This window comes from Bactrocera latifrons, unplaced genomic scaffold (genome assembly GCF_001853355.1).
Source record: "Bactrocera latifrons isolate USDA-ARS-PBARC rearing strain unplaced genomic scaffold, ASM185335v1 scaffold_67, whole genome shotgun sequence".
In the NCBI taxonomy this organism is placed as follows: domain Eukaryota; kingdom Metazoa; phylum Arthropoda; class Insecta; order Diptera; family Tephritidae; genus Bactrocera; species Bactrocera latifrons.
The window spans coordinates 1366214-1379342 of NW_017537345.1; the positions used below are offsets into that span (position 1 = coordinate 1366214).

At 34.3% G+C, this 13129-nt stretch overlaps 3 protein-coding genes across 8 annotated transcripts in view; 2 read left to right on the forward strand and 1 right to left on the reverse strand.

Moving 5' to 3' along the window:
* The window catches only part of LOC108975592 (zinc transporter ZIP13 homolog), a 13018-nt gene extending 7888 nt beyond the window's left edge, over window positions 1–5130 (reverse strand). Inside the window, exons 1-2 of one of the 5 annotated variants that reach the window (XM_018944172.1) lie at window positions 4845–5130; window positions 4566–4769 (exon numbers count right to left, since the gene is read on the reverse strand). The gene's annotated coding sequence lies outside the window, so the exon portion shown is untranslated. Of the gene's footprint in view, window positions 1–1000; window positions 1106–1260; window positions 1283–4565 lie in introns of those variants that run through there. The other 4 variants (XM_018944173.1, XM_018944171.1, XM_018944175.1 and 1 more) reach the window with 4 other exon arrangements.
* Window positions 5131–6461: 1331 nt separating this feature from the next.
* Window positions 6462–9416, forward strand: LOC108975575 (bursicon). Its single transcript, XM_018944142.1, has 4 exons — window positions 6462–6678; window positions 6737–6861; window positions 9041–9303; window positions 9359–9416. The coding sequence occupies exons 1-4, from the start codon at window positions 6519–6521 to the stop codon at window positions 9375–9377; spliced, it is 567 nt and encodes a 188-aa protein (XP_018799687.1). The 5' UTR covers window positions 6462–6518; the 3' UTR covers window positions 9378–9416.
* Window positions 9417–11820: 2404 nt separating this feature from the next.
* The window catches only part of LOC108975607 (homeobox protein 2), an 11672-nt gene continuing 10363 nt past the window's right edge, over window positions 11821–13129 (forward strand). Inside the window, exons 1-2 of one of the 2 annotated variants that reach the window (XM_018944206.1) lie at window positions 11821–11926; window positions 12090–12205. In XM_018944206.1, coding sequence (XP_018799751.1) covers window positions 12136–12205 — 70 coding nt within the window. In that variant the 5' untranslated portion in view covers window positions 11821–11926; window positions 12090–12135. Of the gene's footprint in view, window positions 11927–11969; window positions 11989–12089; window positions 12206–13129 lie in introns of those variants that run through there. The other variant, XM_018944207.1, reaches the window with a different exon arrangement.

Here is a 13129-nt window from a genome sequence, read left to right on the forward strand (position 1 = left end):
AATACAATTCAATACTCAAAGTACACAAATTGATCTAATCTAATTAATTTTACAGCAAAATACAAAAATATGTAAATGACGGATAATGAAATCTCGATTMYCACTTTATCATGCGAGAGTATGAAATGTTCGCTGACACCCGAACTTARCCCTTCCTTACTTGCTATTTTTAAGTTTCATACAARGAGATGATCGCAATCACTGCAACAGTGGAGGGCCTTTTTTAGCGCGTTTTCCTTGTTTTCGTAATAGTATAATACAGATATGTATGTCGAGGTATTTTTGAAATTTCATTTCACGATTTTATTTTTTGAATTCAAAGCAGATACACAACCGGAAAATGCTTCCGTAAGTAATTCTTGTAAGTAATTTTAACAACAAATATGCGAATTCACACGTTTTTGTTTAAACATTCAAACAAAYATACTACTCGTATATTCGTATTACAACACACTTTTCAGCTTTTACATACATATGTATYTATATGTACGTAAAATTCGCACAGTGTATTTTTTTTGTGAAGTGTCAAATAATTTGTTATTAATTATTTTCAAAGCACAAAGCATAACTTGAGACTTGAGAGAGTTTTTATAACATCATTAGTATGTGCTAATTATTAATACACAACTAAACTAAACTAGCACAAGAGATTTTATTATTATTATTTTTTAAAAAAATTCAGTAAACTTTAATCTCCACGAATTCTTGTTTCACTTAATATTAAAGCAGACAGATGTACAGATCAACTTTCAAGCACTGAACTCAAAACAAAACAGTTGAGTAAATAAAAAGAAATATCACAATCAACATTTCATTTTGTACAATTGGTTGTTATTAAATAGCAAACAAGGAAACGATATTGTAGCGGTTGTGTAGACTAAATACATATATGTGCACCCAAGTACATGTGAAMGCGTGTGTTGTAGCCATCATTGCACTTTTTATATTATATACATATGTACATGTWATATATTTATGACACAAAATACGTTTTACTAACCATCTCACTTGCTAAAGACTATTATTATGGACGAAAATATTTTTTGGTACATTTATATGGAACTGGAGATTAGCTCTAATATATATTAGCTTCCGTGCAAGTACCAACGACGACTAACTGTTGACTTTTCTGGTTTAGTAGCGCATACGGGAAGATTTAGCAAGCAATCTCACGTACGCTTAATCAACATAAAAATTAAAAATAGTCAATATGCTTACGGCAACAATTCAAAACTCTCTTGAAAATATTCTCATACTTACATATTTTAGTAAGCGTGGTTTATTGTTGTTGTTTACTGCTTGGTTGATTGATCTTATTCTTCGTTTCACCTTTTTTTACAATTGCAATATCAATGAAATGACGCTTATATTCTTGTTGAAATGAATTATTGTATTGTAAACGAATTAGTTTGGCAAATTAAAGCCACTTACATCTGTGAATATACATATGTACTATATGTATGTACATATATATATGTATGTATGTATAAATATTGATATGTGTACAAGCTATGAGAAGCATCGACGTACTAATTCCTTTTCAGACTCTCGCTCTTAGTACCACCATCAGCCGGTTGTATTATCAAGTGAGAAAAAGAAAAATAAACAAAAAAACAAATCCGGCTGTGATCATTTAGACATGATCATAATGCTCTAAGCACGTTTTTTGACGAACACCGAGAAAAATAAACCGCGGTTTATTTAAAAGTATATACTGATATATAAAATATACGTTGTTGTTGTTGTTGTTGTAATGGTTATCAGTCCCCGTTAGGATGGTGAGGGTTATCAGTGTTGTCGTCGACGTCATCTAACGGGATGCCCAGGAAACGTGCTGTTTCGACGGGGTCGGACCAAAGGGAAAAGGGTGTTGTTGTTTTAACGGTTATCAGTCCCCGGTAGGATGGTAAGGGTCATTTGTGTTGTCATCGAGGTCATCTAACGGGATGCCCAGGAAACGTGCTGTTTCGACGGGGTCGGACCAAAGGGAAAAGGGTGTTGTTGTTTTAACGGTTATCTAATCCCTGTTTGGGTGGTAAGGGTCATCATTCGGCGATCTAACMCCGTTTCGATCGGAAAAGGGTGTTAGATGGGTGGGGTTGGTAAGGTCCAACATTAAATAAGYGCTTCATATCATCCCTACTTGTCAATGGAATTACTCCAAAAAGGATAATTACACAATAGTTTTCTCCACTACTTTAAAATTTAAACTTACACCAGAAAAAGAGATATTATTCTTTGTTGTCAATGGCCAGGGTACAAAGATGAGGTGTCATCTAACAAATATCCCTCTCAATGATTTAGTTGCAGTCAAATCATTACACTTTGCGGATAAAGARCTCGAGTTGCCTCGCGAATCTATAGTCACCCTAGCTCAACTTCGATTCGCGTTATATAATAMTACTACTACGTATTATCCTGCATGCAATGAGTACCTGCATTATTCTAGCGACCTCTTTTCATGTCCAATGAATCCCACTCTTCTAAAASCCYTTTTGTWWCTACCCGAAAAATACTATCCYGAGCCTCCCGTTAGCAGATTTCGATGACAATAAACTTGATCGTTGCGACCCGAATRGGTATTAGGTGACAACAATATGAGGTGCCTTTTAGAATTAAAGCTATAAAATATTAAAATATAATATTTTTTCTATTAGATCTACAACACTTTAACAATTCAACGTTACTCGTCAATTACCTACTGCATGACAGTTATAAAAGCCAATGCCTATGTGCAATTTCATTTGTTCATTAAATATGTCTAATGTGTCATGGATATTCAGGATAAGAYAATAATAGTCGTATAATTCACGTATTCGCATTCTTAACGTCATTACCATGAYGAAATCATCTTAAGCTAAATGTGGAACAATGACGTATGACAACTTAAAATTTATTTTCTTAGAGTTACAAAAAATCGATGTATATATGCATGTACAACRCAGTATCTAGACCACGTTTKGGGGGGAGAATACAAAGTCGAAAACCTCTATTTACTATAACTCGTACTATAATTGTGATTTGAGACGGTTTCAAAGAGGAAGTATCTGCGACTTGTAGAAAAAACTAAATGAGTCAATTGAAGAGTGAGATAGGCGAGACAATAGGAATCTTAAAAGATATATTTCATACTAATAYGAAGAAGTTTCTGTGTTGTGTCGAGCCTCTATGTAGATGAAACATGGATCTTGGCATTGGAACTGACSAGGATTTTAACGAACACCGTTCAATCAGCAGGAAAGGTAATCCAAATTACTTAGTTGTTTTATGCCACCACAAACAACAATATCATATGGAGAGAAGTCCATTTCCCATTTCTTAAATAAAAACCGGCTGGACAACACACTAGCTAACTTTTCTGTCATCGCCACGACCATATTAGGCTACGAACTGCTGATATATCCACCCCAGGTTTGACCCCGTGTGTTCAAAATTCTTTGAAAAATTCGTCTGCATTCTGAACTGGGGTCAAACGAAACTTTAAGGAATTGGGAGTACCGCTTTGTTAATAGTGTCGGGGTAAAATCAGAATAGGCTAAGAACTTGTCGGACTGCCCTCGTACTAAAGTACATTCGTTTCTGAGTTTAAAATTCTCATCAATGACGTTTTCGAACCAAGAAGCTATTGAAAGCAATAAAAAATTGAAGACAAAGAAATTAGGGTCTTAACAAACCAATGCATGTACATTGATACAACGTAGCAATTAGCCTCTCTGTCAGAAAATCGCCAATATTTAAAATAAACACAAACTTAAGGCGTATATTTTCGGTGTTTATTTATTTGTATACCTCGAGCAGGGTATATTAAGGTAGCCACAAAATTTGTAATATCTAGAAGGAAACATAGGGTACCCTATAAAACATATACATGCATATAAATAAATTTATAAMTAATTATCTTGAATCAGCGAAATAAATTTGGGGTGCCTGCAGAGTGGACGCTTAAACGGAGCAGGGTGTATTTACCCAAAATGCGCATTTCTGCTCTGTACATAAGCGAGCTGGTTCMTAGGGTTTTTATATATCGAACTGAAATTTGACATTCGTTCTTTCTTCTAAAGAAATTTGCCCATCTGTCGGATCCGCCGATATCGGGACATTGTAGTTACCATACAAACTGAACGATCAAAMTTCTTATATGATAAAATATTTTTGTTTGACAATATATYTTCACCAACAATGCTAACGCAACGCTACAATATTGAAGAATTTTTTTTACATCGGACAACTACACACATCATATATACAACTGCTAACAAACTGGCCGATCAAACTCAAGATAGAGATCTTTTTATACCMTTGTAGAATATAAGAAATGCGCCGGGAAGGTTTTCTTGTTTCGGTACAGCCGATGTCAACGTTTTTTGGATTTTTTTTTTTAAATTGAACTAGCGGTGCAAGTGCAAAGGCTAGCCAATTGTACATYCATATGTACATAWGTAATTTCAAACACACAATGTATAAATAATTGTATAAAGTACATAGTCACGTATGTTTTCATATGGTATACCTAATACGTATTTATGTATTTTTGCTATTGAATTGAGCTTCAAATAGGTACGTACCTGATTTGCAGTTGACAGTATTTTGCGTATATCGAGAAATAGTCGTATTTGTAAACAAAATTTTGCTAATTCATGTKGCCGAAGCGTACACAAAAGAAAGAAGTATAAATGAGTATATAGCCACGATCCACTAGCCTCCACTGAAACTGAGTGGCTCCACAGCTTGAACACTACGCAGGCACCAMAACAAAACCGACTTCACAACTAATTGGTGAAGTTTAATTATAATCAAACCCAGGTTACTTAGCAATAAATGTATGGTGCAATAAAATGAATTACTTTTCAATTTCCAAAAACAGCTTCAATAATCCTTGAATTTTTGTTGCTCCGTTTCCAAACTTGTTCACTTTCTTATGTGAATTTGATACTCCATCTACAATTTAATGCGTATAAAATAGCGCGAATGCACAAATGTAGTCGTTCGTATCACAAGCTGATTTGATCAAATTCGTCTTTATTTTCGTCTTTTGTTGACGTTTTTCTCTATTCACAGCTGCTATACGAATACAAGTTGTCTTTGTTGTTTTGCTATAGGAATTCTACTTGTGCCGTGCGAATAAACAACACACAATATGGCTACTTTTATCAGATAACATGTGGCCAGGCTCATAAACATGGAGAATTGTGAAAATCAGCTGATTTATCAAGAGCGTGTGCAGAAATGTTGCCACCATATCTGGTTTCCAATTATTCAGCACGCAATTGAGGAATTGTAGAGAAGCGTAAGGGAAAAATACAGTTTTACAGCAATTGGGCAACTCAAATTTGAACGGTTTTGTGAAAKAATTTATTTGAYAGGAAATGAAAAATAGAAATGCATTAACCAAAGATAGAATATCCTTCACAGTTGCGTTTTTATGGTAAAAATGGTATTCAAAGTTATATATCTTATTTTTTTTAGTTCAGTTTATATTGCAGCATAGTTCTCCGACTTGAATAATTTACATATTTGGCGATTGTAGCGCTGCTTGGGTAAAAAATCATGCCGAATTTCGTGAAGTCCTCAAATGAAAAAKGGGTTTGCYAAATGAGCAGTTTCTTGGGGAGAAAAGAATGTACKTGTGAAGCTTTTCAGATAGTCTACCGGCACACATATGTGGATATGTACATATGTACATACCTATATCCGGCAACAACACAGGTTAACTGTTTTGACACTTTGAAAATTTCCTTTGGATATTTATACTTGGGAAGGTAGCTATTCACCGATAGAAGGCACTCACCGCTTATGAAGTACACACCAATTGAGGAACCCCTTGAAATGTAACTGATGTTTGAAAAAAAAAAAATCTCAATATGACCCTGGTATATTTATTTGGGCTTATTAGATTCGGCTTCGGTGATAATAACTAGCTTGATGTTCACAAATACTAAAAGCTTTAAAAGCTCTATGTGAATACTTACAAATGCACATGTGTGTAATGAATTTGAGGGTAACTATACAAATACGTATTTATATAACTTTTAATAGTATATATGTATGTAGTCGTGTGTATGAATAACAGTTAATTTTTTTTTCACACCACATGTGGCAGCCACAGAAATATCAACACACATTCAGCGCTTAATGCAATTCCTGTGTCCACAATTATGCAACACAAATCATTCAGCTGAATCATGCCATGCGCACGAGGAAGAATGAAGCTGCCCGAGATGCTCGATTACGGTTAACGGCTAGTTACATTTGAGAGCATACAGTAAATTGCAGCTATTAGAAAACCATTTTCGAACATTTTGACAAGAGTAGATGCCATTAAGTCCATAAATGTATATATGTAAGAATATGTAGCTCCTTTGTTAGGATATTGGATTCTTCTTTGCCATATTTTGTTAAAATCGGGTATAAAATGCTGCGTAGCACGTGCAACAAACCTTTATTCGCTCAAAACTTAACGTGAGTGGTGAAAAAATAAGTGGAGTTTTACGGTGGAGTATAAAATTAACGGAGTGAATATGTTACGCAAGTTCAGGCATGGCAACAATTCTTCGTCAAGGACCAAATCTGCGTCTAATCACCGGTTTGCTGCATTACTTCTTTTATACTGTATTTATTTCATTTTCTTAAGAATGAGCGCTGCTGAAGCTGAGGAAGGCGTTATAACAGGTGATAACGGTAAGTTAAAAGTGTACAGTTATACATTTGATAGAACTGTTGTTATTGCTTCATACAGACATTTCCCACATTGGCGACGATTGCCAAGTAACCCCGGTCATACATGTTCTTCAATATCCTGGTTGTGTGCCCAAGCCAATACCTTCGTTCGCCTGTGTTGGACGCTGTGCCAGCTATATACAAGTGAGTGCGTTGCATAATATTGTTAATTATAATATATTAAGTTATTSGTAGTCGACATAAAAGAGCTAAACGAAACCCTTTCCTAACTTATCGGATATTTGGGAAGAAAGCTTTCATTTCTTCACTGAAAAAACTTTTATTAGGTGAGGGTAAGATGGTACACTTKTGGCTGTCTGTGGTATCGGATGTTAATCATCATATATGAGAATATGAAGGTGGCTTGAGCCAGGGGACCCTCTCGATATATATCCTTTTCTTTCCAGTTAATAAACTCATTTCCTCAATATTATCTTCTTTTAGCATGATACACTTGACGCAGTAATGTTTTTTTTTTTTAAAGTGACGAATACGTGTTCTAGAGAACTAAAAAGTAGGCTTTTTGTGTCGAAGAAGAGGTGAGCCAATGCATTGTAGTAGTGAAAAAAAAGAAAAAACGTTAACTTCGGTTGCACCGACGCCAAACACCCTTCACAGGTGCATTTATGTTAGTAACTATGTGTTCAGTTTGAATGAAAGCTATATGCTAGAGTAATCCGATCTGAACAATTTTTTCGGATATTATATTGTTACCTTAAGCAGTAAACCATGCCAAATTTCGTGAAGATACCACGTCAATGAGGAAGTTTGCCATGCAAGCATTTGATTCCGATCGTTCAGTTTGTATGGCAGCTATATGTTATAGTGGCCAATATCGGCAGTTCCGACAATTGAGTAGCTTTTTCAAGAGAAAATGACGTTTGCAAAATTTCAAAACGATATCTTAAAAACTGAGGGACTAGTTCGTATATATAAAGACAGACGGACACACAGACAGACATGGCTAAATCGACTCAGCTCGACATACTGATCATTTATATATATACTTTATAGGGTCTCCGACCCTTCCTTCTGGGTGTTACAAACTTCGTGACAAACTTAATATACCTTGTTCAGGGTATAAAAATCTATCTTAAGGATATAGTAAATGGGGTCGAAGTTGATGCCTTATATCGACCAATTAGGCCGTGGCGAGGGCGGAGGGGCCAGCCAATGCGATACTATTTTAATACACATTATTTTTTGTGTTCATTTTTCCTACCTTGAATTAGCTCAATAATCTGGTACAGGAGAGTCATGTGACTGTTCTGTCCTTTATCAGGTAGTCTTTCAGGCTCATAGGACAGTCTTTGCCTTCTTCGGAGCAGTTTCGCCGGTGAAGATCACTTTTTCGTCAGTAGATTGGTCTCTGATCTATACCAATTGATTCTTGTTCGATCGACAGTCGTGAAACAACACAGAAACTCTTTCGGTTTACCCTTAAACAATACGAAATATTAAGAGGAAGTGGTCTACGGTTACGCTTGGCATGATATTCATCGCCACGTTGAAACTAGTTATCCAATATTCCTCGATAACAATCGAAGTAAAAGAGTTACCCTATACTACAACTAAGTGCTCATTGATTTTCCTTTGCGATCTCCTCTCGAAAAATAAGAATATTTCTAAAATTGTTATTAGATTGAAATTTATTAAGAGAACTCAAAATATCTACCTTATTGCAATATGCCCTAAATTTTTTTTTTTTTTTGTTAAATACATTTTATTGGCAATCTATTTTAGTAAATAATAAGCAAATTTGATAACAAAAGCATAGTTTGACTTATGTACTTATATACAATATTACAAAATGTTCTAAATACAAATGTTTATATAAAAAATTWAWTTATACACTTAATATATTAGAAACATATGTAATTAAACATTAACTTAATTCCTAAATGGGAGATCTAGAACATGTTGTATTTTAAGTCTAATAGTTTCATTACTATCATCTAATAACATGACTGCCAAAGTATTGTCATGGTAACTTATCCTGTGCAAATATGCTGAACTAAATCTTTTAATTTCATCTTTAACAAAAGGTATATTCAGGTCTGAATRAATGGCTTTATTTGTTATRAACCAAGGCGCGTTTGTAATTAATYTTAGAGTTTTCGATTGGTATCTTTGTCGAATTTCAATATTTGAATTACAAGCAGTGCCTAAAAGTTACACACCGTATATCCATATAGGTTTTCGTATAGATTTATAYAATAGTAATTTATTTTCAAGATACTAATATATACTTTAATATATTGTGCAGAGGATTTCTYTTCAATTTACTTTGTAAAAGATTAATTCTAATTCCGTTTTTGTTTAGGTCTCCGGTAGCAAAATTTGGCAAATGGAACGTTCATGTATGTGTTGTCAGGAGTCCGGTGAACGTGAAGCTGCTGTCTCGCTCTTTTGTCCCAAAGCCAAACACGGTGAACGGAAGTTTAAGAAAGTACTGACGAAAGCACCAYTGGAATGCATGTGTCGTCCATGCACCTCCGTTGAGGAGTCCGGCATTGTGCCCCAGGAAATAGCCGGCTATTCCGACGAGGGTCCATTAAATAATCACTTCCGTCGTATTGCCTTACAGTAGGTGAAATATTTAATTTACTTTTTTCCTACTTAATGCATATTTTCTGTTTAGCCAAAATTGGGAAGAATAATTAATGTACTACATAAAAAAAAAGAATGCAAAATATATTTATATAGCGGAAAGAAATCACCGCACTCATGCTTATATATAAGTACTGATTTTTATTTGTTTTATGGTAAAATAAATTAAGGTGCAGAATCATCAATAGGTCTGTTAAAATTCACAACGTTTGARGACAATAAAGTCGACTTTAAAAGAGTATTATAACCAGCAACAATTTCACGAAAGAGACATCTTATAAAGGATAACTAAAATCACAAATAGGATAATGTTCTGGGAAGCAATTATTATCCGACACATATTTTTAAAAGTCTTTTTCATATAAAATATTTAATATATTATTCAAACTTTTAATTATTCCAAAGCTGTGTACATGTTTTGTAAAGACTTTTTAGAAATTTTCATAGGAAAATGTTCGAAACTCGGTAATTACGACGACAACGGGAAAAAATGCTTCCGCGTTGACAGCAGAACTTCTATCATCAAACGTAAATAGAACCAAATTTTCTTCTTTATTACATGGCTAAAGCCGAGTTTACAACAGGTTCTTCTCCACCTGGCCTTTCCAACAGAATGGAGGTCTCCCTTTTACTCTGCTTCCACCTGCAGGTACTGCGTCGAATAATTTCAGAGCTAGAGTGTTTTCATCATGTCTCGTAATTTGCTGAACTATGTCAATATCGTCGTATATCTCCTACTGCTCATCGTTCAATGGACTGCGGTATTCGCCGTTGAAAATGCGCAAAGAACCATAAATCTTCCTTTTCCTATAAAACTCGTAACGCCGACTCATCAGATGTTGTCATCGTGCATGCCTCTGTATCGTGCTCAGTCTCAAGTAGCAGCTGTTGGCAAGAGTTTTCCAGGTTGTGGCGTTGAGGGTGTTTTTTACGTGGCGGGTACCAAGCCCACCGCACAATCCTAGGAAGCATGGTCGGRAAAAGGAACGTCCGCTCTATCGTTATCGATTGGAGAGTCGGTTTCACCATCTCCTGTTGTTAATTAAGACATATGGTATTAGATGAAGGAAAAATAGAAAATGAAAACTATATATTTSGCAGACGTTTTTATAAAAATTTTGGTGAAAAATTTCCCCCGTTTTTGGCTTTCAAAGAATAAGGGCCTTGTAAATAATACCTCGAAGACCTGTGTAAAATTTCATTAAGGTCGACTTTGAAAACATTGTTTTGAGGAGAGGCTTTATGACATACGGTATCATACGGTATGAAATGAATGTTTTTTGTGAAAATGAAATACTAATTCTGAATGGGAAAGAAAAAGAAAAAATATTGAAAGCATTTCTGGCAATAGAAATGTTTGTCTTTTGAAGCAAAAAAATCAGACACTCAATTTTCCTACGCAGACGTTGAAAATGGAATCAAAATGTTAGACTTTTTCCTGTGGCGATATGTTAAGTCTAAAGTCTAAACGGACAATTCCGCTTTGATTCAGCCTTGGTTGAAAAGTTCTAGCAAGTTATCGAAAATTGGGTTCAGCAGATATATTTGAGATGTAGCCGCASCCAACATTTGAAAGAGACAATCTTCAATAAAAAAAAGCCAAAGAATCTTCTTTCGATAATAAAYATTCCCATTAAATTTTGAAGTTTCTGTGTCTTTTCCTTAAAAAAGTAGGGAACCGCGAAATTGATCACCCTCTCTCATCTGATTAATAAAAATAATATTTACTTTATTTATAGTGAATAGTTGAAATGTGTTTAAATATATATACTAAAATGGATAGCCACCGATTGAAAAGTTACAAAATTTCTTATTCCATCTGAATAAATAATTTCGCCAAATTCTACAAAACAGTTTTTAGTTAATACCTTATACCTGTTTTCAGTCATAACAAGATTTGAATATAAACAAAACTTAGGCATCATACACAAACTAAGACTCGTGTTGTATATAAAAAACAAGAATTTCGGGGGTTTCGACGATACAAAAAAAAAAAAAAACAATGATTTTCATAAATTAATAAAGCAAGAATACGGTCGATAGTCAAAGACAAACAAACAATTATTGTGATTCGCGTTAATAACGAAACAAAGCAAATACTCAACATCTCTACACTAAAGAGAGAGAGAAGCAAATCGCCTGCGGAAATCTTTTTCTTAAATTTTTAATTTTTGTGCTTGAGGCATATGGGCATGTCGCTTGATGCTATTGCCCACATGAGCTTCGCTACACACTGAGAATTTTGCGGTTGAAGAGCATTGCTTTCGCCGCGCAACTACWGCCACTCCATTTCTCCAATGCAAAAACAACAACAAATGAGCATAAATAATATTTTTCAAATCTTCTCATGCCAACGTGTGTGTGGGTGTGTAGATGTGCTTTTTGTTGAACACCGGCAGATCGGCTCCAATGCTAGGCATTCGTGCTGGTCGTGTTCAAGAATCGTTTGTAGCTTTGCCGCAAGACAACTTAAMTCGAACCTACGGGCAGACATATCAGCTGGAAGCGTCTATAAAGMACCTGCGAATACGGTGTTGGCAGTTTAGTCGTTCATCTGCCGTGTGTGCCGTCACATTCTGTGTGCTGTTATAATTAGCAAGTTCGTAGCTTAAATCTTTCGTTTAACTCTTGTTTATTGYTGTAAACTTTAGCGTGACTTTTGTACGAAATTATTGAAAACACTAATATAAATAAGAATAAATAAAAGACTCTTGCATAATCGTCAACGCCAATCTAATGAACGTTTTCGTTTATTTTTGTAGATATATACATTTATTACAATAAATTGAAGTGTGAAGAACCGAAAATATGCAAGTTTTTGTTGGATGCGCAATTATCGTGGTGGCGTCAGTATTTGCCACCGCATCAGCTGAAGCCGGTGAGTAATGCCTGCAGCATCGTTGCCAGTTAAAGCATGAATTTATTTTTAAAGTTATTACGAAGTGTATTTGTGTGAAGTTGTATTTAAGAACTTCTATCTTTCTAATTTTTAATTCTCGGATTATTTTCTTTTAATATTCGCTTACGACCACTGCAGCGCTCATCTCCATTACATCATCACCATTTTTGGGGTTTACCAGCGCTTAAGGTAGTACTTAAAGCTTTTGTCTCTGAGCAATTGCTGCTTTGTACTCGTGTCGAGCAGCGAGTTCAAAGTAAGCTCCTSAAGTTCAAGTGTATTAACACTTGGGAAATTAGCATTGGCGTGTTAAGATAATTAAGATCTATTGATTATTAATCACACATTGTTTCCGTGTATATCATAGMAACTTCTTATATAATATAGAGGAAAATATTCGTTATAATCATTAATAATAGAAACACAAATTAAAATAAAATTGATTATTTTTCAATAAAAATAATAATGCAACAAATTTAAATTAATCTATTAAAATTATTTTTTTTAGTGAAAAAAATTGCTAATCGCTAAATTTTGAAGAYTGTTCATACTGTTGTCTACATAATTCTAGCCTTTTAGTTTATTGTTCTTACAATGAAACTCAAGTAGTTAACTAAGACATAATTATCATTAGAGTTGAAAATAAATTAAATTTAATTAAATGAAATAAACATTAATTAAATAACCATTTAAATTAAGTGCTTTTTTTTTTGAAAAAAAGTGAAAAAATAATTTTTTTACAATTTTTTTATTCCCGAATAAATAAAAATGTTTCTCTCAAGTTTATAAATAATTATAAATGTTTTGGAATTTACATTTTTTTGGGCATGCGTACTGCGTGTTCTACCATTTTGAACTATAGTTCGCTTAGAGCCATCATAATCAATACTCTAGAGCACTGGT